This window comes from Antechinus flavipes, chromosome 1 (assembly GCF_016432865.1).
Source record: "Antechinus flavipes isolate AdamAnt ecotype Samford, QLD, Australia chromosome 1, AdamAnt_v2, whole genome shotgun sequence".
Taxonomy (NCBI): Eukaryota; Metazoa; Chordata; class Mammalia; order Dasyuromorphia; family Dasyuridae; genus Antechinus; species Antechinus flavipes.
The window spans coordinates 653091708-653118597 of NC_067398.1; the positions used below are offsets into that span (position 1 = coordinate 653091708).

Below are 26890 nucleotides of genomic sequence, written 5' to 3' on the forward strand. Positions count from 1 at the left end.
CATTTTTGGTTTGGGGGTTTTCTTGGCAAAGAAACTAGAGAAGTTATCTATTTCTTTCTCATTTTTTTTCAGATGAGGAACTGAGGTAAACAGGATTAAGTGACTTACCCAGGGTCTCATAGCTAGTAAGTATCTGAGGTTGGATTTGAACTCATGAAGATGAGTCATCTAGATTCTAAGCCCAGTGCTCTATCCACTGCACCACTTAGAAAGCACTTAATAAATGGGTTGGATTATAATATCTTTAAAGTCCCTTCTGATTCTAAATCCTGATTGCTTCAGATGACATATAGCATGCCCCCTGCTAGAGGACCCTGATCATATCTAGGTTTCCCTCAGAGTTAAGAAGTCTACACTGTCCACCTTCCATCACAGTCTATACCTAATCTCCCTACCCCAGCCTCTATTTGCCCTTCTACAAATACCACTTGTCTAGTTCTTCCTTACATAGGCTCTTGGAGTGAGACAAGGAGAAAAGGGATTTATTTGGCTGAAGCCAGTGAGATGTGTGAGCTGTTCATTTGGCTGGTGAGAAGTGTGAATAAGCTATAGCTTAGAAAAGGAGAAAAGGCCTTGAGGATGAGGGCATTGGGTTCTCTCAGGAGTGTGTCGGGACTGTGCAGGTAGATGTTGCTACTGGGGAAAGATATTAGAAAAGTGTTTTCCCTGCCAGAGAGGTGATGGACCGAAGTCAGGAATGAGATGTATGTTTTCAGACATTTATTTTCATATGTTTTTCAGAGACATATGTTTTCAGACATAGCCCATGTGGCAATTTGTTTAGCTTAACGACTCATTCTTGTTAGAAGGATTTTTTCTTTTTTCTAATGGAAGACAGAATTGTTAGGTATGGGGCAGCTAAGTGGTGCAGTAGCTACAATACCAAGTCGCGAGTCAAGAAGGCTCCTCTTCCTGAGTTCAAATCTGGCCTCAGACATTTATTAGTTATGTGATCCTGAGCAAATCACTTAATGCTGTTTACGTCAGTTCCTCATCTATAAATTGGGCTAGAGAAAGAAATGGCAAAGTACTCCAATATCTTTGTCAAGAGAACTCCAAAAAGGGGTCATGAAGAGTTGGACATGACAGAAATGAATGAAAAACATCAATGACAATTAACAGGGAAAAGGATGTTGATAAAAATAGTTGTCAAAAAAGAACAGAAAGGGAAAAAAAGGCATTTTGAAGGTTTTTTCCAAGTACAGAACAGAACAGAAGGAAACAAAAACAAGTAGGACAGTTTTTGAAAGTTAACATTGGATTTATTATATATTTAAAAGGAAAAGCAAATGGTATGGGAACTCACAGTTCCATGCACAAACCTCTTTCTCTTCTTTGTATATGGAAATGCACATTTTATTTGGTGTTTAATTTTAGAATTTTAAAAATAATTTAAAAAAAAAAAGAAAGACCTTAAGTTTCAAAGATAGGAAAAGATGTGGTGATGATGCTAGCTTTAGGTAGAGTGGCTAAAAACTAAAATAGAAATTAGAAGATGGGGTTGAAGGACCTCTAACACTCTCATTGTATGGATGGAGAAACTGAGGTATAGAAAAGATAAGGGACTTATGCAGGATCACACAGTTAATATCTGAGAACAGACAGAGTCAAGTCTTCTTGACTAAAACCAAGCTTCTCTTTACTTGTTCTATTTAATCTCACATGGTTTTATAAAATACAGGAAGCAGCAAGAAGGCAGAGAGGACTATAATTTTCCAGGATCAAGAGCGCAGAGAAAGAAGCAGAAGACAAAGAGAGCAGAATAATAATAATAAAGAGGGAATAATAATAAAGAGAGAAAGACATTCCTGTATGACTGTAGGAAAGATGCTTCTGCTATGTCTGGGAGGTGGGACCAAAGAGACTATAAATTCTTCATATAGAAGCAACCCTAGAAAATCTGTAGGGTTTTGCTTTTTTTTTTTTTTTTTTTTGCATGGGTTATAGGGTAATTACTGAACTGGTAACCAGGCAGTATTTGATTTTATCTCTCATCTCTTCCCGTTTCTCCCTGTGTAACTATGGGCAAATGAATTTCATCTCTTTTAGAGCTTTCAGGAGGTTGGATCATATGTTGATTGGTTGGCCCCTTATATAACTTTAATTCTTACAGTCCTCTATCTGTATTATCTAGTGTAAGAGATCTTCCCTTTAAGTCTGAAATTTTCCCACCTATAAAATGAAGCCATTCATTAAATAATGTCTAAAGGTAATTCTAACTCTTCATCTCATGATTCCAGGAAATTTCTGTTACTTTACACAGGGCAGAGAAGGGGCAATGAGCGGCTAACAGTTGCCTGAGCTGGACATTGTACATTGGCCTTTGAGGTCTTGGCCACTAGAAAGGCCTTTCCCCTTCAATGAGATAGGGGGAATTCCTCTTAGGGGGAAGGGAGTCACAATTTAGCCCTTTCCAGACCCAAGAAAATCATTTTGGGAGCAAGAATCCGCTGATAGGGGAGGACCTGGGATCAGGGCTACTACTGGGGCTGGGCTGAAGGAAGCAGCCCACTATCCCATGGGATTTATGGGAAGTCTTCTCAGTTCAGTTGGTAATTAACTTGGTCTAAAGATAAAGCCAAAACAAATAACCAGAGAGCAGCTGGCCCAGATATATCAGCCCGCTTCTTCCACTGTTACCTTGCTAGCCTCTGCCATGGAGGCCCCCAAGATCCTGGCTCTGTCACAACTGCTTCTCCTTCTGGGTCTCCCTCTTGCCCATGGAGACCCTCTGTGAGTAGGGGAGGGGACGGGATGTATCTCCCTCTGGCCACATCTGTATCTTTTTCTATCAACATGTCTCCAAGTGTCTTTGGAGTATTTCTCTTTTCGTGATCGATTCCTTCTACATATTGGTGTATTCGCATCATTGTGTTTCTTTCCCTCTGTATACCTCCCAGTTAAGAACCCTTCTAGCTCTGAGATCCTATAACTTCTATTAGGTTTTTTAGAGAGTTTTCTTCTGTAGGTCTAGCTCCTGGAAGGGGTCTCCTCGGCATTTTTTAGTATAATCCCTGGTGTTTTTCTTTCTGCATAACTCCATGTGATATTCTTGGCCTTTTCCACACACTGTGTGTCCTCTGGACAGCCTTTTGGCCCGGGCTCCCCTCAGCTTGTTGTCCATTGTGCATCTCCTGGTACAGGTACCTCCTGGTGGCCCCTCGAGTTCTATGGGTGGGGAGCCCAGAGAACATCATGCTGCAGGTGCATCCAGACCCTGAGCAGCCTCTGGTCGAGACTCTTGAAGTGTTTCTCACCATTTGGGACTTTCCCCTAGAGAGGAAGTTGTTATATAACCTACCGCTCACACTCAACCTAGAAAACAACTATATGGCCTTGGCTCCTGTGACGGTATGTGGTGTAGTTTGGCGTGCCATGTTGTGAGGCTGGGTTTAGTAGAGACTCCATGACAGATCCTCCAATGCCCCTTCACTTAGAGGCAACTCTGGAATACCTGGTCTCAGGATTAAAGTTGGTTTGGTCAGACCCTAAAAGGAACTTCCTAAGAGTAAGGTTTGAATCATGGACTCTAGTCCATGGTTCTTGGAAGCCTTAAAATCCAGAGGCAAGGGATTGGACTATATGACTTCTGACTTTCCAAGACTGGCCAGGAACGAGATGTCAGGCAGAAGAGTTGAAACTTTATTTGAAAGACAACAGGGAAATTTTTAAGCAGGAGATTGCCATGATTACCTTCGTGCATAAGAAGCACGGATATGTATGTAGTTATTTATAAAAATATAAAATACTCAATTTTAAAAAGGAATGTATAAACTAAAGAGACCAAAGTCTGAAAGAAAAATTAGACATTTCCTAATACAGTTGCTCTCTGCAAATGTGCTACATATGGACCCAATCAGAGCTAGAATCTGAAGGGACCACAAAGGAACCTTAAAGAAAGGTCATCTTCCAACTCCTTCATTTAAGAAAATCCAATTAACATTTGTTTTTATATCACTCGTATTTGCTAATATGCCCGGGTGACAAAATGGGAGAAGCAAAAATATTTGTGAGTGATGTTAGCAGAATGGGAAGAGCAGGACTTGGTAACTGATTGGATCTTAGAGTTGAGAGAAAAAAAGAGAAGAAGCAAAAGATAAGCCTGAAGTTAAGAACTCTTGGATAAATGGAGGTGCCCCAGACAGAACCAAGGAAGTCAGTGGGAGGGAGCAGGTTTGAAGGAAAGGTACTGAATTGGAGGCGTATTCTTCCCAGATCCCGGATAGCGTAGTCTTCCCTCCACGTCCAGGGAAGCAGTATGTGGTCCTCAAAGCCTCCTCCAAGAACTTCTCTCTGATGAAAACCATCCTGGTTGCTCCACATGCTGGCTACATCTTCATCCAGACGGATAAGACCATCTATACCCCTGAGCAATGGAGTGGGTCCCAATGCCTGGGAGGGAAAGAGGAGGGAAGGCTGACTCATAGCTTCTGGCATTGCCCAGAAGGCTCCCCTTTCTCTCTCCATCATCCAAAATCTCTGGGTTCCAGGTTTCCCAGACTGCTTAAGGGCTGGGGCTCTCAATTAATGCCCAGAATCTTCAGGTTTTCTTCACTGTCTAGGATTTCTCAGCACTGACTTCTAGGGTCAAAATATCTGGGCTCTGGACAACAACATACTTTTGTTTCCCTCCCAGTTCAATACAGGGTGTTCACAGTGAACCATGGTTTAGACCCAGTGTTGAGGCCATTCACCATCAACATAAAGGTTGTTTCTTATGGGTCTTGAGAACTGGGTCCTAGGCAACTCAACAGAGCTGGGGAGACCCTGGGAAATGTGAACTAGGAGTGGGGGGTGGGTTTCAGTATCTCCTGACTCTCCTCTTCCCCCCTCCAGAATCCTCAAGGCATCTCGGTCATCAGCCAGAACCTAGGGGAGGAGAGTGGTTTCTTTGTGGGTTCCTTCCAGCTCCCTGAATTGGTCAGGTATCCCCTTCTCTACTCCCTACCCCAAAATCTCCTCCCTCTGATACCTCTCCTTCCTCCCCTTCCTCCTGCTTCTCTTCCTCCCTCCCTTTCTCTACCTTCTCCCATTTACACCAGGCCTTCCCAAAGTGGGACCAGAGGGAGGGAAGTCTGGAGGAGGGGGTTGACTAACCATTGGTTCTAGACTGTGACCTTCCTGCTTCAGTTTTGGAACCTGGACTATTGAGGCCCATTATCAGAGTGGGCCCCAGAATCCATACAGTGTGTCCTTTGAAGTGAAAGAATATGGTAAGCAACCTTGGGTCATACTACAACATTGGCTATGTGGTCTAGGATTCTCGAGTTCTAGCTGCTGGATTTGAAGAACTGGGATTCTGGGTTTTTGGCCTGGGGCTTTGGACTCTAGGCTCTAGGTTCTCTTCTCCTTTGAAGCTCACCTCTTCATCAGCTCCACACTTTCTCTCTTTTTAGTGCTCCCATCCTTTGAGGTCCAGTTGGTTCCCAATAAGACCTTCTTCTACCTTAATGACATGACTTTGGGATTGATATTGAGGCCAGGTGAGCATTTCCATCCCTCATATTCAGACAGAGGAGAGAAATGCCTTCCATGGATTATGGAAGTACGAAGGGTCAGAAAGGGAGATAGAGAGGCACTTGGGTCTGGGACCAGGTATTCCCCAGCCTCTTCTGTAAAGAAAACTGGGGGAAATCTCAGGTATTTGGCTTCTGAAGCATTTGGGAAAAGTGAGAACTGGGGTCCTAGTAGCTCTGTGAGGTTGTGTGAAGGTACTTCAGAACTAGCAAGACAATTTTCTCTGGGTCTCTAGATATGTTTTCAACAAGCCTGTTGATGGACATGCCGTGGCCATTTTTGGGATAAAACTGGACTCTAGTTGGATTGCCATCCAGGACTCACTGCAGAGAGTAAAGGTCAGCACTGATCCCCTCTAATCCCCGCCATCTTCTGAGGGTCCCCTTTCCCTTCTCAGTTTTTCTTCTCTTTTTTCCTGAGCCAGATTTCTGAAGGCCATGGACATGCTTCCCTCAGCAAGGACACCCTGACCACACAGTTCCAGGATCTCAACAATCTCCTGGGGGTTTCAATTTTTGTCAATGTTACTGTATTCTCCTCTGGTAGGTGACCCTCTTTCCTTTCTCCACTACTGCACCTCTTCTTGTTGTTCTCCTAAACTGGGCTGGAAGAAGAAAAGGGAGGAAGGGAATGAGGAGGGGACTTATTTGGGCATAAAAAATAATTCTATTTTTTTTAGAATCTCACTTTTCTTATCTGTAAAATGGGTCAAAAGGCTTAAAATCCTCTCCACTGATTGGGGGGAGAGAGATCAGAAGTTACCTAGTCTCCTGAGGCCTGCTCTCCTCAGAGACTTTTTTATTTACACAGCAGGTGAAATGGTTCAGGCTGAGCACTCAGGGGTGAAGATAGTCCAGAGTCCCTATAATATCAGATTCACCAGAACACCTCATTATTTCAAGCCTGGAATGCCCTTCCACTTTGGGGTGAGAAGTTACCAAAGGGTGCAGATGTGCCCATCCTTTATCTTTCTCCCCACCCCCCAAGACAGAGACTTCTTCCCCAAAATCAAAGACACTCCCCCCACATTCTAGACCCTTTCCCTCACTCCTAGGATAGAAACCCCACTCTTTTCTAGGATACTCATTTCCTCCCAGAACAGACTGTCCACCAGCACAGACATGAGACTCTCCCCAGATACTACCTGATATTAGAACTAAACAACAGTATATATCCTTCCCCCACCAACTCTATTCACAGGTCTCAGTCACCCATCTTGATGGATCTCCAGCATCTGAGGTTCCTGTGCAATGTGAAGGCAACAGGGTCCAGACTTCAGCTGAAGGGCTTGGTTCCTTGACCCTTAACACTGCAATCAATTTGGAGAAACTGTCCATTCGAGTAAGGACATAGAACCCAGTCCCCTGGGATTAATTAAAGATGGAGTGGAAAGAATAAGGAAACCCGGAAGGAACAGAGAACCTGGGAAAGGGCTGCTGCTGGAAGGGATGACTTCATTCCCAGATCTAATGCCCACCTCTCCCTAGGTGGAAACAAAGGATGAGCTTCTTCAGCCCCATGAACAGGCCTCAGCTGAGTTGACAATCCAGGCCTATAAGACTCAGGAAAACTCTGAAAACTTCCTACACATTGAGGTCAACACTTTGGAAACTGAGATTGGGAAAAGCTTTCAATTAAGCCTCAATACAAGGCACAAGAATCAGGACATCAAAGAGAGAATCACACACTTCACCATCTTGGTGAGGAGAGGGTCCCAAGCACTCTGGGACGTGCTCAGTAGTTACTACCCAGGGATGAGGAGGGGGACCTTAGAGAGGGAAGTGGTACCTGACTTTCAGGTCTGCCAGCCCTTCCAGAATTGTTCATCATTGTGCTTCCCCTTCCTTTTCTCCTCTTTGCTAAGTTACTGAGCAAAGGGCAGATCACACATGTCCAGATCGAGCCCAGGAGAGCAGGGGGCATTGTAACATCTTCCATGGTCCTTGTGAGGCCAGAACTACTGCCATCCTTCCGTATCCTAGCCTATTACATCCTCCCAGGCTCCAGTCCAGAGCTCGTGGCCGACTCCATCTGGATTGATGTGAAGGACACATGCATGGGCACTGTGAGCCATGACCTCCCTTCCCTCCTCCACCTCTGTCCCCCAATGTCCCTGTCTCCAATGCCTTCTCTGTTCTTCCTAGGATGCTAATGTAGGGTCCAAGCCATAAAACCCCTGAGGTCAGAGATAGAAAAGCTCAATCTGGATTGGAGTGATCGAAAAAGGCTTCTGGGAGGAGAAGAGACTAAAGACAGTGGGATCAGAGGGGCAGAGAGCAGTGAGATAGATTATGCAGTCAGGAGTCTTTAAGAGCAAGTTCTCAGGGGGAGCACTGAGTGCTGGTGAGAAAACTGGGCTGAGAAGGCTGGGCAAGACAGGTAGGAACAGCTAAATCCCACACAGACCCAGGGAAGAAGCTGGGGAACCCCATTCCCATACCTTTCTGTGCCTCAACTTAGCCTTACCTACCCATGCCCATTCAGCTTCAGATAGGCCTGAAGGACTCAACTGATGATGGAGTATATGAACCCAGTGTCCTTGTGAACCTACTGCTGACTGGTGACCCTCATGCTCTGGTGGGCCTGGTTGCCGTGGACAAAGCTGTCTACGCCCTAAACAGCAAGCACAAGATTTCCCAAAAGAAGGTAAGGTCATCCAAGGAAGTCCAGATCCAATTGCTACTGGGCTTAGCTTGGGACAACCCGGCTTAAGTTCTTCCTTGATGGTCCACAGGTTTGGGATGTGGTGGAGACTCGAGACATTGGCTGCACTGCAGGAAGTGGGAGAGACAACCTGGGTGTTTTTACGGATGCTGGTCTGGACCTCACAACCAGTGCTGGGATAAACACGGTGGCTAGTGAAGGTGGGAGAGAGAGACCTCGGGATGCCGGGGGAGAGGGGCCTGCGAGGGAGTCGAGTGATATAGTATAAATAACACTAGATATAGAAAAGCAGAATCTTGAATCTTGGAAAAGTCCCTTTCTCCACTCTGAGGCTCAGTTTCCCCACCTGTAAAATAGAGTGATGCTAGGTAGTTGCTAAAATTCTTCTGATTCAAGGTGATTAGGAAGGTGGCTATGAAGGAGACTACATGGAGGGAGCTAGGAGAATTTCACCACCAACAGGGTCTTTGGCCATAATGGGGGTAGGGACGTAGATTAGGGGCAAAGAAAAAATCTAGCTATCCATCCCCAGCCAGTGAGCTACACTCATTCTTGGAGATAGGAAGTACAATTTGAAATGACCAGATGTCCTGGTGCACAATTCAGAGGATCTTCCCCATCCCTCTAGACTGGCAATGCCCCCGGAGTTCCTCCTCTTCCTCACGCAAAAGCAGGTCCCTGAAAATTCTGGAAAAAAAAAGACAAAAAGGTTAGTATCATACCTTTGTGGTGGCTGCTCCTTAAATCCATGAACCTCAAATCTTGATACTCCCAAAGTACTGAATCTCTCATTTCCAAACCCTGGACCCCTCAACTTTAAAGAAATATTTGAGAAATGGGGAAGGCAAAGACTGGGGGATAGAAAAGAAGAGCTTCTGTGTTCTTGTTCCATGTGAGCTCAGGACCTTCCCCTCCATTCCTTCCTTATGCAGTGAATGAATTCAGGGTCCAGCTGGAGCGACGCTGCTGTGAGGCAGGCTTTCGGGAGGGGCCTGTCGGACTCTCATGCGAGGACCGGGTGCCCTGGGTACGCCACGGCCCCGCCTGCAAGGCTGCCTTTCTACAGTGCTGTCACCACGGGGCAATGCTGGATCAGGAGGCCCAGGCGGAGAGGCTGGTGCTGGGGACTGGTAAGGATGGGGACAAGGAGGAGGAGGTAGGAGAGGGTGAGCCGGGGGGCAGGGACCCCACACACATGTCTCACAGCTGACGAAGATGAGGACCCAGACTTGTGGATCCTGGAAGAGGACTTGCCAGTACGCACAGTCTTCCCTGAGACTTGGCTCTGGAGAAAGGTCACTTTGCCCAAAAACCCTGCCCGGGGTTCAAGGTAAGACTGAGGCTCCCTAGGGTTCCTTCCCCCAGTGTCTTAGGACCAAAACCAGAGAGAGAGTGTGACCTCAGCAATAACAACTATTAATACAAAACAGTGGCTGGAGAAGCAAAAAAAAAAAAAAAGTGATGATACAACTGAAATACGAGGGTAAAGACTATGGGGTTTGGTTGTGGGAGAGTGACCATAACCCCACAATAGGGATTGTGCCAGACCTTAACCCCAAGACAGTAACAACAGTCCTTGAACAATTGACTGGCTTAATGCAGTGGCAACTGGTTAAAATGGAAATGTCCCCACCCCCACCTCACCCCCTAGACTTGCTTCTATGATCATCCCTGTGACCCTGCCTGATTCCATCACCACTTGGCAAATCATGGCTGTGAGCCTCCGGAAGGGCAAAGGTGAGTCTTCCCTGCCCCCACATCCGAAAGTCCCAGTGATTGTTCAGCACGTAAGCATTGCCAGACCTACTTGTTCCAATAGTCCCAAATCTCCCTTTGCATAAACTTCTCCCCTTCCTCTGTCTTTCCTTGTGTCAGGTGTTTGCATCTCAGAGCCCCTAGAGCTGGTGGTCAGGAAGGTTTTCTTCATGGACCTGAAGCTGCCCTTCTCTGTGGTCAGGAATGAGCAGGTCCAAATCCAAGCCGTGCTGCATAGCTACCTGAAAAGAACTGCCCGGGTGAGGAATCAGTGGGCGCTTTGAGCCATAAGGGAATCCTGAGTGAGACAGGAGCAAGTTCTAAAGGGACCATAAGAGGTGCATATGTGAGGGACACGAGTGAGATCTGTGGGATCCATGAGCAGTGAACAGGCCATGAGTCAGCAGGATATCATCGTGACCTCTCTTTACAATGGACCTGCATTCCCATGCATTGACCATCAATCAACCAGACATTTCTAGATCAACCCCATGGGATGTGTTTGGCCTGGTCCCCAAAGTATAGGGGAATGCTGAGAAAGCACCCAATTCTCTGGGTTCATGGGAGACAATCAATAACCAGGATAGCAGAAAACTAGGTCATATTGTGGATTTCCAGTTCTCTCTATCAATAAAATCACAGCTAAGTGTCTCATTGGGTAGAGCACTAGGCTTAGAATCTGGAAGATCTGATTTCAAAAGACAAATAAACTACAAAGTCCTCTCTGTATCATTTAAGTCTCTTGATGATCTGGCCTCAACTTACCTTTCTGGACTTATTTCACATTACTCCCTTCCATGGACTCTGGTACAGCCGAACTGTCTTTGTTATTCCTCATACATGATAGGTACCCCAGCCATCTCCTTTACCCAAGATATCTTCCAAGTCTAGAATCCACTGCTTCCCCTCCTCTGCCTCTGAGAATCTCCCCTGCTTCCCCTCCTCTGCCTCTGAGAATCTCCCCTGCTTCCCCTCCTCTGCCTCTGAGAATCTCCCCTGCTTCCCCTCCTCTGCCTCTGAGAATCTAATTTCTTTCAAGGCTTAATTCAGTTGCCATCTCCTACACAAATCATTTCCTGATCCTCCTGGCTGAAGTGCCTCCCTTCCTCCTCCTTCCAATCCCTTCATATTTACTTCGCTGATATTTTGTATATATTTATATGTGTAACTGTTGTCTTTTTTTTTAAAGAATGTAAGCTCCTTGAGGTCAGGAATTGTTTCATTGTGTCTTTGTAACTCTAATTGTGTAACCTAATCTTTGTAACCCTAAATTGTGTCTTTGCAACCCTAATTCCCGATAGTCCCTGGTGGCAGGCACCTAATAAATGCTTGTTGATGAATTGATCGATCCATAAAATGAGTAGTTTGAAAGTCCAGATGTGCCTTCCATTGCTAATATTCTATGAATCTAGGACCTGCTTGCTATGTTGCTTTTACGTGGGCTGTCCCACTCTCTCTTTCCAGTCCCTATTAGGCTGAGATGTGAGAGCAAGTTCCAGATTCTCCCTCATTCTCCTGTTGAGGAAATGAAATTATTAGGTGCTCCCCATGAACAGCTATCAGGGTCCTCTTGGTTGTGATGATACTGTCTGTCCTTATTCTTTTCCAACCCAGGTTCGTGTAGAATTTCCCTACAAGAAGGCGCTGTGTAGTAAGGCCAGCAAGACCCAGTCCTTCTTCCAGAGAGTCTCCGTGCCTCCTGCCTCCTCCAGGGTGGTGTACTTCATTGTGCTTCCTGTAGAGCAGGGCAAAGTTGATGTGGAAGTCAAAGTTGAGGGATCTGGAGTCTGGGACCAAGTGAAGAAAACCCTCTTTGTTCAGGTAACTAAATCTCTTAAGGTTGAGACCAGATAGATAGATGGGCTGTTGGTTTACAGATAGGAGGAAACATGACATAGTCAAGAGAGTACTGGACAAGAGTCAGGAAGAACTGAGTTCAAATTGTACCTTGAAACTTACTAGCTGGTTGTGTGACTCTGGGAGCATCACTTAATATTTCTTCGCCTCAGTTCCGTTATCTATAATATGAAGATTATCAGAGCACCTCCCTCTCAGGATCTGTATAGATGGATCAAATGCAATTATATTTATAAAGCATGTTGCAAGAGCAATGTAAATATTATTATTATTAACATTATCATCAGGAAAATGAGACCAAGAGGAAGTAAATGACTTGCTTGAGATCACACAAGTAGTAAATAGGAATTTGAATTCAGTTTGTCCGACTCTATATCCAACAAATAACCACTATACCATGCTAGGTCCCTTTACCTATTTTAGTCTTAACCTCTCCCAACTCTAAAATGGGTGGAGGGATTGGACTACATGATCATGATCTCTAAGTTCCCTCTTCTATTTTGAAATTCTTTTGACTACAGGCAGAAGGACAGATAGAGAGACTCTCTTATAGTATGCTGTTGGACCCCAAAGGTTTGTGAGAACACTGGCTCTAGGAGGGATGGGAAAGCACAGGCACAGGTGTGGGGATGTTCCTGGAGGTCTGAAAGCCACCAAGTTGGAGCACAGGGGAGGAACTCAGAAGCCTTGCTCCTAAAATAATCTAGCTAGTCCATGAGGCTAAATTCCACCAGCTCCAATTGCCTCTGTCACAGTTTAGTCTTTCTTAAAATAATAATAGCTTTTTATTTTTCAAATATATATAATACATAATAGATGCAAATATGCAGTACATAATATATACAAAAATATACAAAAATCATTTTCAACATCTATCCTTGCAAAATCTTGTGTTCCAAATTTTTTCCCTCCTTTCCCACTTCTCACCTCCTCTAGACAACAAGTAATCCAATATAGGTTACACATGTGCAATTCATCTAAACATATTTCCACATATACCATACTGTGCAAGAAAAATTAGATCAAAGGGGGGAAAATGATATTAAAAAACCCAAGCAAACAACAACAAAAAGGTGAAAATACTATGCTGTGATTCACATTCAAAATCCATAGACTTCTCTCTGGAGAGGGATGGCTCTTTCCATCACAAGTCCATTGGAATTGGCAGGTCAATCTTTTTGCATCCCTTGACTTCACTCTCCAGGAATATCTTGAAGAGTTCCTGGAACTAGGAAACTATGGGAAATTCATTTCTACCTAGGTCTTACCCAGCAGGAAATTGTGCAGAGAAGTGTCTTTGAAAACATGGTGCCTGGCACAAATGCAGAAGTGTTTGTCAGTGTACAAGGTAATAAGAGCAAGCTCATCCCCATAGAAGTGAGACTGCTGGACTAGGGGGGAACCCATCCTTTCCTTAGCCCGAGGAGGGCTACTCTCAGAATGATGGCCTCTCATCTCTTTCTTTCCAGGAGACATTCTTGGTGAGCCCATCCTTGGAGCGCTGACACCATCTGAATTGCACAAGCTGCTAACAGTGCCAACAGGCTGTCCTGAGCAGACCCTGAGCTCTTTGGCCCCTCTGGTCATCCTGACCCAATACTTGGATGCCACGGGGCAGTGGGGTCAAGTTGGAGTGGAGCGAAGAAAACAGGTGATGGACAACATTGCTTCTGGTAAGTGTCTATGTGAATTGGAGGAGGCTGTTAGCTCTTCCCAACATGGGTACATGTTTCCCCTGGCCATTCCACTCTAACCCACAAACATCAACTCCCAAGTTATATCAGAATCCCTGCCTTGCACAAGTATTCCCAGGGCATGGCATTTCCTCACTTACATACTGACGGTCCTCCTCCCTCTGCACCCAGACACTGACCATTTCCCCAGGTTAAAATTAAACATTTACACACAGCCACTTATGCGCACGCACACACACACACACACACACACACACACACACACAGTTATCATCTGACTGAATTTTTTTGTCAGTTGACAGGGATTAAAGTGCTAAAGCAATGCTCTCGAGGAGCCTATATTCATTTCTTTAAGTAGTATTTTTTTTCTCCAATTCTATGTAAAGATATTTTTGTAAGATTTTGAGTTCCAAATTTTCTCTCTTCTTCTTCCTCTCCCCCAAGATAGCAAGCAATCTAATATAGGTTATACCTGTGCAATCATATTAAATATATTTCCATATTAAACATGTTGTAAAAAAAAACAGAACAAAAGGGGAAAACTACCCCCCAAAGTGAAAACAGTTTGCTTTGATCTGCATTCAAATTCTATAATCCTGGATATGGATAACATTTTCCATCATGAGTCTTTGGGGATTATCCTGGATCACCAAATTGCTGAGAAGAGCTAAATCAATCTTTGCTGATCATCATACAATGATACTGTTACTTACACAATGTTCTCCTGGTTCTGGGAGTTTATGTTTTAATGGAGAAGGTAGCATACATAAAATTGTATGTGCAAGATACATCCAGTGAAAAAGGGACACTGACTCCCAATCACAAATTAGATATCGATGATTATTCTTCCCAACTTACAGCCAGACAGGACAGCTAAATGGTGCATGCAGTGGACAGAGCACAGGTCCTGGAGTCAGGAGAACCTGAGTTCATATGTGGCCCCAGACACTTACCATTTCCTAGCTGTGTGACCCTGGGCAAGTCACTTAACCCCAATTACCTCTCAAAAAAGAAACTAGAATAATCAATTGATACTCAGACAATGACTCTTCCATACCTACCTTGTAATATGCCTTTTGTTAGGTGTGACACCCTAGTCCTGCTAGGATGGAACATGCCCCAAATTACACTACACAATGGAAAGTTACATTCAGACTCTGACCCCTTCCCCACGTTTCCTTTGGGTGTGGTGAACCTCTGAGATTCACTTAAACACCGATACTGTCCTAAGTTACAGTCAGTCTCAGACACCTTTCCTCCACGTTCTATCAGGCTCCAACCCTGACCACGGTGTTCAGTTACACTCAGAGACGCTGAGCCTCCCGGTTCTGTTGCACTTGGACACTGATACCCCCTGAGGTTTCACTGGGGTCCAGTATCTGGGCTGACCCTCTGCCATCTTCCTGACAGGTTATGCTCGGATGTTGACTCACCGGAATTCAGAGGGTACCTATCACATCCACCAGGAAAGTCCTGGGAGCACATGGTGAGGAAGCTGCTGTCATTGCCGCGGGCCAAGGCTTTCCCCCATCATTCCACACACATCCCATTCTTGAAGTACTGCAATATCCTTATCTTATCCTGCTCGGTCCTAGAATTGTCCCCAGTGCTGAATCCAGGCCATCTAACCACACACTGGGTGTTGTGGTCAGGAAACTGGAAAAGCACATTTTTCTGGGGACAGGGCAGGAATCCCCTTTTCTCATCCCAAAACTGTAAAAGCTTGGTGTATTATAGGTGAGATGCAGATGTGGATGTTGCTGCCCCCACAACTAACATAAGAGTCCAAGTCTGGGAATCAGGAGATACGGGTTCCACCGCCAACTTTGTTGGGTTAATTCATTGTATGAAGCCTCAGTTTGCCCATCTGTAACATGAGGACAATAATATCTTTCCTGGAAAGCTCAAAGTCGGATTGAATATGACAATTAGAAATATTAATTAACATACTGATGGAGCTCATTCGCCTTGGGGGGTGGGGGAAGAGAAGTAGACCTTAACCTCAGAGGAAAGTTAAAGGAACAAAACCTCTGTGCCATATTTCCTGTGTCTCTATGGCCATCTAACATCTGTGCACACCTCCTCTATTCTGCAGGCTCACCAGCTATGCATTCAGGGTTTTTGCTATGGCCTTCAAGTTAATGACCAATAATAAAATAGAGCTAGATATTCTGTGCAGCAGTGCCAAATGGCTCATTACCCAGAGACAAGAAGAGGATGGAAGCTTCCAGGAAAAAGCCCCAGTGATTGTAAAGTCCATGCAGGTAAGCATTTGGGCTTCTTTTTACAAAGAAGCAAGAGAGTAGTTAAAAGGGGACGGAGAGATAATGGCTTCTCTGGGCCCATTGCCCATTAAGGCATCCTCCTTTCCTCCTAAATTTAGCTAGGCCCCCTGCCCCAGAGTCTTGAAAGTCAGTTTTGGACACTGGTACAGTTCGATTCAATTCAATCCAAGGCAATAAATACTTATTAAGGGCCTACTATGTGCCAGGCACTTGCCAAGTGCTACTGATGTCAAGAGACAAAAGAATCCCTGGCCTCAAGGAGTTTATAGTCCGATGGGAGGAATCAATATGTGAGAAAATACAAATCAAGTTATACACAGGAAAATAGAACAAGTCCTAAGCAAAGCTGGGGTCAGGACAGAGATGGAAGCCCTCTACTGTGGGCTGGAAGAGATCCTTGGGCCCTTGGGGCTTGTGGTCATCAGGGATCCCAGGAGATTTGGTGGTATAGCAGACAAGACTTAGGGATTATCGAGTCCAACTCGTTTATTTCTCATAAAATGACACTCAGATGAAGTGACTTGCTCAAGGACCCACAGGCCGAAAATCAAGGAGCCAAGATTCAAACTCAAATCCTCTCACTTGAAATTTGGCACCTCAGAAATGGGACAAAGAATGACACCTGAGAGAAGGCAGCATAAGTCAGTGGAGAGAGTCTTAGGCTGAGAACTGGGAGTCCTGGCTTAGAGTCTAGAGACCAATTTGCTGTATGATAATGAGCAAGTCCCTTCTCTTCTTTGGGCTCAGTTTCTGTAAAATGAGAACATTGCACCAGAGCCCTTAACTATTCTGTGACTCTGAATGTGAAACTTAGGGATCTAATGCCATGTCTCCAATCAGACCCTAATCTTCTAAGGGAGCATGGTCTGGGTTTTTTCCTTTTCTTCCCATTGCCCAACTTGACTTAGGGAGATCATACCAGCAATTTAGGAAGCCTTCCTAGAAAGGGAGGGGTCCCAAACTGAGCCCAACAATCTCCAGCTGTTGTGGTTCCTCCCACATCTGCAGGGCGGATATTGGGGTTCAGAGGCCAAAGTTTCTCTGACTGCTCTGGTGCTGATTGCCCTGAAGGAAGGCAAGATTCTATGTACCTCTGAGGACCTGGTAGGAAGCATTGTCACTGACACAGGGAAACACAGGGGAGTCTGGGGAGACACAGAAGTGTGGTTTTTTCTGTGCCCTTGGTGGTGGGGTCCAGGCTCCAATGAGAGGTAGCTGGCCCCGTTGGGAGGCACTGGGGCTGGCCCACAGGGAGGTACCAGGGCAGGGAGCAGTGCTGGTTTACCAGGATAAATGCCAGGCTCTTCTGACCACCGTGCCTCATAGAACGTGAGTGCCAGTATCCAGAGGGCTGCCACCTTCCTTGAGCAGCAGCTACCGAATCTGAAAACAGTGTTCAGTGTGGCCGTTGCCTCTTATGCCCTGGCCCTTGCGGACAGCCCCCGGGCTGATGACCGACTGGATGATTTTGCATCACCAGGTGAGTCTGAGCATCCTATGGGATAACAGCTGTATGTTACCATCTACCTGTATCAAGATAATGTGGGGCTCCAAGCTATTATTGAGTTGATCTCTGGCCAGCATCCCTTTTTCCTCCTTATATTTACATATATTTTGAGAATTTCTCATAAAAGCTTCTCATGCTTCTTGGGCTAATTTCTCCTGCAAAATATTAAACCAATTGGTTTAAACCAATATCCTTTCACTGAACCCTTTAGAGTCTACTCTACAAATAATCCAGGTACAGGTCTTGCTTCCTTTTTCTGTCTATCATCTGTTAGCCACCTATTTCTCCCTTCTCTGCCCTCCCCCAAGCCAGGCTCCTATTTTTTCTGTTCAGCAACCACTTTCTTCATGTTGGTCGGAATCCAGTCTATAGGAGCAGTTTCCTTGGTTACTTCCTCCAGCTCTTAGAGGATGACATTCTCACTAAGATTCTGCCCTGGACTACCACTTAAAAGGAACAGTAGACAACAGAAGTCAGCTCTCTTGTCCAGACATTAAGCGTTAGAGAGGATTCGAATCCCTCACCTGAGCCTCCGACTCTCCAATTCTCGAGCTGGCCCAGAGACCACAGAGGCTGGGGGGTAACCAGTTACGCCTCTTTCTTAGATAAGAGTCACTGGCAGGTGAAAAATGACAAGAAGTCTCTCTCCACGGTGGAGGCCACGGCGTATGCTCTCCTGCAGAAGCTGCAGCTCGGTCGGCATGGAGATACACATGCTATCAGCAAGTGGCTCATTGAGCGGCGGGAGCTCGGTGGCGGCTTCCACAGCACCCAGGTGACTAAGGCGGAGGGCCCCACAGGTACCGCTGGCCAGGCCACAGGAAACCATCGCGCCTTTCTTTCCTGCACAGACCACAGTGGTGGCACTTGAGGCCCTGACACGGTACAGACAGGCCATCCCCGCTGGCGGGGACTCGGCCATCCAGGTCCAGATCGCCGTTCCCACACGGGAGTTCGCTGTGAGGTGGACCTTTGACCAGACTAGTTCCTACCAGCTCCGCTCTCACAAGGTATGGTCTGGTGTGAGACCCAGCTCAGGCTTCCAGGCCCTCCCTGTCCCTGCAGCCTTGATCTGGGACTAGCACGGTCTGCCCTAAGGGAGCTTCTAAGGTTCCTCCATAACTCTGGCATTCTTTATTTTGCCCTCAGTTCTCGGCACAGGATGACCTCATCATCAAAGCTAGTGGTACTGGAAAAGGTACCCTCTCTGTGAGTCTGAATTTTCTTCTTCTGGGTTCCAGGTCAAGATGTTGTATGGGAAGATGAGCTAGGATGTTCCTGCTCCTCAGAAGTCCCTCATCCCTCCTGGCTTGAGTCCCAAGAAATCTGTCACTTAGCCTCAGCCAGGAAAAACCTAAGGAGGGTTTCTCTCCCACTCCCTTGCCTGAGATCCTTCTGACTTTCTTTCCCCAGTTAGAGTCTATCCCTGTCCTCAAGAGCTCCCTTCTCTTGCCAATCAGCACATGGGTAGATAGGTAGGGCCGCTCATTTTCATAGGGAGATCTCCACTGCAATCCTAGAAATGGAAAGTAGAAATAGTCTCCCATCCCCACCCCCACCCTTGCCCTGAATTGGAGAAAAGACTCATGCAATGGGAAGACTGACTATTGAACCGGATGCTCTGACCCCTCTTATTCTCCTCTCTTTCGTCTTCTCTTGGTCCAGGTCTTGACCATTTACCACAAGCTTCCACACAGCCAAAAGAGCTCTTGCCACCCTTATCATCTGAACGTAACCTTGCATCCTGATGGTGAGCCCCCTTCACTAACACTTTCGGGCCTTCCTGAAGGAAGGAGCCATCCCCATGTCCTTGATAAGTCTGATATTCTCCCCCATCCCAACCCTGAGAGGAGCAGACTTCCAGCCTTTTCTTGCGGAAAGTAACATATCTGAAAGTCTCCCTCACTGGTTCTAAGGGCGAGCACAGAAATATCCCTGGAGTCTCAGCTCCTCCCCAGGCTTTCTCTTATGGGTATTTCCACAGAGAGAAGAGAAGAAGAGACCTATCATTTGAGGATTGAGGCAAGGTACTCCCATTTCTATTTACTTCTATGAGATACCCTGATTTCCTGTCCCTCAGGACATGATCTATCCTGTCCCATCACAGTGCTCAAGGCCCTTGGCACTGGAGGCCCTGTGGCTCCGAATCTTATAGATTATGTAAGCGGACTTTGCTAGGAACTATCACACCCTGTGATGCCACGTGGCCTGTCTGTGGATGTTTGTTACAGTATCAGGTCCTCAGATTTGGCAGGAATCCCTTCGGACATCAAAGCCCCACCCCCTGAATACTCCCAACCTGCCCAAGCCTCCTGCTTCACTGAGGTAGCCCTCTACCTTCAGGTACACGGGGCCCCAAGATGCCACAATGACTATCCTGGAAGTGTCGCTGTTGACTGGTTTCTATCCTGATGAGGGTGACTTAAAGCAGGTGATTCAGAGAAAGGAGAGGGAGGATCCTTAGTTGTATCTGGAATGATAGCTACAGTTGGTGACTAATCAGAAATTGTCCCCATTATTTCTTTACACCCTCCAGAAAGGTTTGTGCCTAAAGCTTTGTTCTCCTGGTATCTCCTAGTAGTTGTCAAAGAGGGAAACAACAAGCCAAGTAGTACATAGCCCCAATTCTACAGAAAAAGAAATCTAAGAGAATGAGTATCATTTGCCCAATGTCACATAGCAACTCGGTGGCAGGACCAAGCCTGGGCCCTGGGGCTCCTGACTTATCTCTCCTGGACCCATTTCCATTGAACAATAACACTTCCAAAGAGGGTATCTCTGTTCATATGTAAGGAATTGGGCCTCAAATTTCCCAAGTCTTGCAAATGAATAGGTACTTCCCCTCAGTCTTGATGGGCATTGATGCCATTTCCTTTAGGGCTTCCTTTAGGGCTTAGCACCCCAACATTCCTGAGTCCCTCAAGTCTTTGAGTTTCCACCATCTAAATCCTTGACAACCTCAATATCTCCTATATCTCCTAGTCCCCGAGTTTCTAATCTCTCAAATTCCTAATGTCACAGAGGCCCCGAGCTTCTGATACCCCTAAGTTTCCAGTACTAAGTATCCCTGTCCTGCCCAATCACCCATTGTTTCCAAATCACCAACATTCTAAACTTCTGATATGCTCCAAATCCCCAAGTCTCTTATTTGTGATATCCAAGAGGCCTGTCATCTTAGTACCCAATGTTCCCAAGTCCTAGATATTACAAGTCTTGGATGTCCCCATCCCTCTATTTCAGCTTACAAGCAACATTGAGATGTATGCTTTCCAATATGAGACCAAGACCAGCTCCAGTAACAGCTCTGTCATCCTCTATCTGGAAAAGGTGAGACCAGAACTGTCCAGGTCACCTGGGAAATCAGCCCCAAACATAGGGATGTACTTCCTGGCATTCTGAAGGCACATCAAGGAACTGACCCTCAAAATACAATATTCTCTGGACTACTTTCATTAAGCTATTCAGGAGCTGCCCCAATATATGACTCATTAGCACATACAGGAAACAAATACTCAGTTACCCAATTTTCTCAGACTTATATCCATTGCTCCCTCTGGTTCATGATCATTAAAAGGTAAAATCAGTCAAGCAGCATTTATTAAATGTATCTCTGGCACAATATTAAATCAAAAGTGCTGGGGATAGGAGGATAAACAATAGTTATTGCTTTCAAGGAGCTCACAATATAATGGGGGAGATAACATATAAAAAAAACCAAACACACCTATGTACAAACAAGACATATAAATGATAAATTAGAAGTAATCTCAGAGGGAAGGCGCTCAGGAACAAACACCCCAAATATCTCTCTTCTCTAGCTTCCCCATTGGTGTATGGGGCAGCTGACACATACAACTGCCTCTGTCCCATACGCATTAGCACACAGTGAGTTGGCACACAGATATACATCTTTCTGTAACCTGTGCCCACTAACATATTAGAATATGTGAGGGCAATGGTTATTTCTCTAGCTAGAGCATCAGGCACCCCTTTTGGTCCTAGATACAGATTTATGGAGTCCACCCCTTCCCAGGCAGGTCTTCTTCCCCAAATGTTTCATGATTAATACTTCTGGGCCTACTGATCCCTTCCCACAAATAATTTCAGTGTTCAGTGTTCCTTGATCAGTGCTTCCCTGGTTAGCATCTCTATAGTCAGTGTACCTCAAAATAGTATCCCTGCAATCAGAGTTCTTCACAGTCATTATGTCCCATGGTCAGCACTCCCCATGGGGAATGTCTTCCATAGTCAGTACCTAGACAGGACCCTGTCTGCCCTCTCTCTCAGCTCTCCAACCAAATGAACACTGTGCTGAGCTTCCGCATTCACCGGCTACTTAATACAGAACTCTTGCAAGCTGCTCCTGTCACCATCATCAACTACTATGAGCCTGGTGAGTAGGATCAAAGTGAATGGAATTGATGACTGTGACTTCAAGAGTAGGGAAAAGGAGATGAGCCGGATCTAGAAGGCTGTAAAAGTATCCAGAGGAGAGCTAAGGAGGCAACATCTGGAAGGGGAAGAGCCAAAGGAAGCACAGAACACCCCCTGGTCCTTCAGATAGTATTTAAGTAGGACCTGAGAATTCTAGGAGCTCAGGAGAGAGCTACAGTCTCTATCCCTCAGGCATAAGGAACAGGAATGTCACAGGCTACAGAATGGAGATCAAGGAATCACCTTTGGAATGAGAAGGCTAGGAATGCACACTGTAAAGGGGGAGAAACTGAAGAACTTAGATATTTTCTGGACACCAGAAGCTGGCGCAGGAGATTCAGGGGTTTGGATTATGGTGCAAAGCACCACAAATGATCTGCTCCATCATTCTGCCTGCTATGACTCAAATCAATTCAGGCCAGTAGAGGTCTTTGATACTAGGAAAGCTGCAGGACCCTGAAGGTTCCTTGGTTTTAAGTCCCTTGTTTCTTTGCTAACCCCATGGGGGAATGTCAGAGGAGAGATGCAGGGTCTTCTACAATGTGCCGGGAGATGCTGTGCTTATGAGAAGGCTCTGCCATAAAGACGTCTGCCGGTGTGCTGAAGGTGAGCTGGGGCTCTGGCCCATCTGGGTCATGGGGCATGGAGAAGAGCTAGACAGGCAGGAAGAGATGTTTCTACCCTGGTCACTATAAGAGGCCCATAGTGGCCTCTAGAGATAAAAGAATTAACTTTAGGGGGAAATATTTTTTTAAAATTAATAAGAGCATAAGAATTACTTTGGAAAATGCTCTCTCCTAGGCACAATTTATTGCAAGGATACATGGAATCAGAGACAGGCCAATTTTGCAACCTTTAAAGGGCTCTATAAACCATAATGCTGGGAAGGAATATGGGAGACAATCATTTGGAGGCACTGTAGTTAGACGATTGAACATGCATCCAGAAAGACCTGAGTTCAAATCTCAAGCCTCAGATACTTGGTAGCTTTGCTTCCTTTCCTTTCCTTTCCTTCTATCCCTTTCCCTTCCCTTCCCTTTTTTATCTCCCTTTCCCTTTTTTTCCTTTCTTTTCCCTTCATTTTCTTCCCTTCCCTTCCCTTCCATTCCATTCACTCCCCTTTCCCTCCTTCTGTCTGCCTCATCTATAAAATTCAAACAATAATAACACCTACTTCCCATTATTCCTTTGAACAAAATGAGATATTTTAAAGTGTTTTTCAAACTTTAAAATGCTCTATGAAAGCTATTATTACTGAAGAGGTCAGGGAAGACAGAAGATGACAAAGTTGGAGGGGTTTCCATTTTTATTTTTTTATGGGCAGGGGGACTGAAGAATAGTTTGGAGCAAAGGAGTGAAAGAGTCTGGAAGCTTTTGATTGAAGCTGACATTATTCGTCTATCTGTCTATCCATGCATCTGCCCAATTCTCTGTCCTTCCATTTATCTGTCTGTTTTTTTTCCTTTGGGCTCCATTCTCTCTAATGAATTCAGAAAAGTGTCCATCCCTAACCAGTAACCACAATATCAACCAAAAGGAACTGCAGATCACAGCTTGTCAGCCAAGTGTTGACTTTGGTAAGTGCCAAAGTCCCTCCCATAGCTTACAGTGGGGCCCAAGATTCTTATGTGATGGACACCTTTGATAAACAGGGCTCAAATGAATCCATGAATCCATATGGGTTAAGGGTGGGCGAGAGCTGGGAGTGGGTTCCTACTCAACAAAGCTAGATGACCTTATTTTCCAATCAGTTTATAAGGCCCACTTGACAGAACTGGAGCAGATTGATACCTATGTCTACTACACTATGAAAATCCTGGAAGTCATCAAAAGTGGTGAGTGCACTAGATGCATAAGTCTGGGGAGGGCAGAGGAAAACTGGTTCAGAGGGAAATAGTCTGGGCTTACTGCACATTCAGAAACAATGGTGAAACTGGGCCAATTAGAAGGGGAACTGCTTCTAACAACAGGCAGAAGAATCACATCCATGAGACTTTTATGTCACCCACATCCAAAGTGCCATTAATCCCTCTTCATTTTAGAATCATGGAATGTATAGCTGGAGAGACCTTACTGATTACCTAACCCGATCCCTTCATTTTACTCAGTCAACAAACATTTATTAAGCGCCTTCTAAGTGCCAAGGGGTGTGCTAAATGCTGGGGAGACAAAAAAAGGAAATAAACGTTCCCTACTATCATGGAATTCCAAATCTCATGGTTGGGGCGGGGGGAAGAGACACACAAACATTTCCAAACAAGCTATAAGCAGGTTAAATTGGGGGTGATTGTGGAGGGAAAGCATTAAGAGTAAGAAGGACTAGATAAGACTTCTTACAGAAGTGGGGAGGACCCCTGGGTTCAAACTGGACCTCAGACACTTAACACTTCCTAATTGTGTGACCCTGAGCAAGTCACTTAACCCCAATTGCCTTAAGAAGAAAAAAAAAGACTTGAAGGAAATCAGGAATACTAAAGGGTAGAGATGTAGAGGAAGAGAGTTCCAGGCATGGGAAACAGCTAGGGCAAAGCTCAAATTTGGAAGATGGGATGTCTTGGAAAAGGAACAACCAAAAGGCAGATTCTGGAGCAGATTCTATGGACAGGAACAAGTATAAGAAAACCAAAATGATATGAAGGAGCCAGGTTAGGAAGAACTTTAAAAGCTAATTAGAAGATTCTCTATTTTATTCTTCAAACACTAGAGGGCCATTGAAATTTATTGAATTTTACACTCAAAGAAAAAGAGTCAGAAAGTTTGGAGTCGTTTTAGTGATGTTAAGTAAAAGATCAAGCTTTTCTGCCTCCAAAATCTGATGTTTTCCCCTCTTCCTCCTCCCAGTCTTGATAGCCTATATGGTGTCTAATTCCAAAGTACTTGAGAAGGGTTATAGTTAGGGTAGATTCTCCTCCTCAGCCTCAGTTCCTCCAGTTGTGAGTTCCCTTCTCAGAAGAAGGTTCATCGGCATCTTCAGCTCTTAACCTGACTCTAATTCTGACATTTTTAAACTTCCTTACAGAAGCTAAGGAACCTTCCTCATTTCTCTACCTTACAGGTACAGACATTGGAGTTCTCAACAAAAACAAAAAATTTATCTCCCACATAATGTGTTTCCATGCCCTTGGGCTGAAGGCCAATGAGACATATTTAATCATGGGCCAGTCATCAGATCTGTGGAAGACGAGAGATAAGTAAGTTGCAGGGGTGGTCTTGCTTGTTAGGTGTGGGGTTTGAAGAGTTCCCTAGCCTATGGCAAGGATCCTGTTCTACTCTAATCTCTGAGCTCTCTATGTAAAGAACGGTGGGACCTAGGATGTGAGACAGAGCTGGCATTACGGCAGGCTTTAGACCTCAAGTCTCAGCCTCCAAGCCTCTCTAGCCAACAAATCAAACTTCAGCTCTGCAATGCATGAGTCTTTCCCATCGGACAAGATGAAGAAACTTAATCTCCTCTTTTCCTCTTTCTTCTTGTTTTAACAGCTACAGCTATGCTTTAAGCACAGATACCTTCATCATCAAGTGGCCAGAAATATCTGATGTCGATTTTTTGGAATTTCGAAATGAACTGGAAAAGTTTTCAGAATTTCTAAGTAATCATGGCTGTGAAAATTAGCTGGTCAGCATCCAGCTGTGCCCTCAGAGGAGTGATAATAAAGAATATGAATGCCTCCTATCACTCAGCAGAGAGCTGGTAGAGGCACAAAATGTGACATACAATTTCAGACGTAGCTATTGTAATAATTTGTTTTTCTTCTTCTCATTTTTTATATTTGTTCTATTTGGGAACAGGGACTCATTGGGAAATGATGATATTTAAAAAAAAAGAAAAAAAGCATCAATAAAATTTTGAGGATTTAAAAAACAATTGGTATCCAGACTATTCCTTCCTAATGATCCAGGGGCTCTGGCCAAAAAAAACATCATTTTTAGTAACCTAAGGATTATGAATATCTGGCCCAGGTACTTTGGTACCAGCATTCTCAGAGATTTGGAACAGGTTAAGTCCCAAATAAAGGATAGGTATATCATAGACAAAGGCTTAGGGTGAATTTAGCAAGAGGATCCAGAAACTTCTAGATATAGGGACTTCTGTGTGGTTCCCACAGAGAGGGTAAGAACAGGAGGGACGTAGGGAGAGAGAGAGAGAGACAGAGAGAGAGAAACAGAGACAGAGAGAGAGAAATAGAGACAGAGAGAGAGAAACAGAGACAGAGAGAGACAGAGACAGAGAGACACAGAGAGAGAGAGAGAGACAAAGAGAGGGAGAGAGAGAAAAACAGAGAGAGAGAGAGTCAGAGACAGACAGACAGAGACAGAGACAGAGAGACAGAGACAGAGAGAGAGAGAGAGACAAAGAGAGAGAGAGAGAGAGAAGGAAGTTGGGGAGAATATGCCCAAGATTATTAAAGAAAGAGAAAAAGGAACTATATATACAAAAACATTTATAGCATTTCTTTTTATGGTGGCAAAGAACTGCCAACTAAGGGGCTATCTCTTACTTGGAGAATGGTTAAACAAATGATAGCATATGAATTAAGAGAATATTATTATACTATAAGAAAAGACAAAAGGGATGATTTCAAAGATACCTGGGAAGACTTATGTGAACTGATAAAGTAAAGTGAACAGAAATAAGAGAATGATTTACACAATAAAAAGAGAATTGTAAGGAAAAATGATTTTGAAAGACTTAAGAACTCTAAACAATGTAATAACTGGCCTCAATTCCAAAGGGCCAGTGATGAAGCAATAATGCATTTCCTGAGAGAGGTAATGGAATCAATATAGAGAATAAAGTTCATCCAGGAGATCATTATATACCTCAACAATGATACTGTTTGAGGATGTATTCTGATGAAAGTGGATCTCTTCGATAAAGAGAGCTAATTCAGTTTCAATTGATCAAAGATGGGCAGAAGCAGCTACACCCAAAGAAAGAACACTGGGAGATGAATATAAACTGCTTGCATTTTTGTTTTTCTTCCCGGGTTATTTATACCTTCTGAATTCAATTCTCCCTGTGCAACAAGAAAACTGTTCGGTTCTGCACACGTATATTGTATCCAGGATATACTGTAACCTATTCAACATGTAAAGGACTGCTTGCCATCTGGGGGAGGGGGTGGAGGGAGAGAGGGGAAAAATCGGAACAGAAGTGAATGCAAGGGATAATGTTG

At 44.8% G+C, this 26890-nt stretch overlaps 1 protein-coding gene across 1 annotated transcript; it reads left to right on the plus strand.

Moving 5' to 3' along the window:
* Positions 1–1423: 1423 nt before the first annotated feature.
* Positions 1424–25578, plus strand: LOC127544710 (venom factor-like). The gene is given in 42 exon segments (XM_051971473.1): positions 1424–2733; positions 3144–3351; positions 4216–4378; positions 4637–4707; positions 4837–4925; positions 5131–5213; positions 5397–5459; positions 5462–5483; positions 5753–5855; positions 5942–6059; positions 6328–6443; positions 6718–6858; positions 7005–7217; positions 7382–7582; positions 8002–8163; positions 8252–8381; positions 8810–8890; positions 9114–9311; positions 9388–9511; positions 9833–9918; positions 10057–10196; positions 11551–11757; positions 12315–12366; positions 13055–13141; positions 13263–13466; positions 14898–14973; positions 15583–15751; positions 16781–16876; positions 17099–17252; positions 17885–18054; positions 18131–18289; positions 18429–18488; positions 18945–19029; positions 19264–19306; positions 19623–19710; positions 20520–20606; positions 21567–21672; positions 22230–22319; positions 23207–23290; positions 23465–23548; positions 24769–24904; positions 25194–25578. Coding segments are annotated over 42 exon segments (4959 nt in total). The 5' UTR covers positions 1424–2656; the 3' UTR covers positions 25327–25578.
* The last annotated feature ends 1312 nt before the right edge of the window (positions 25579–26890 follow it).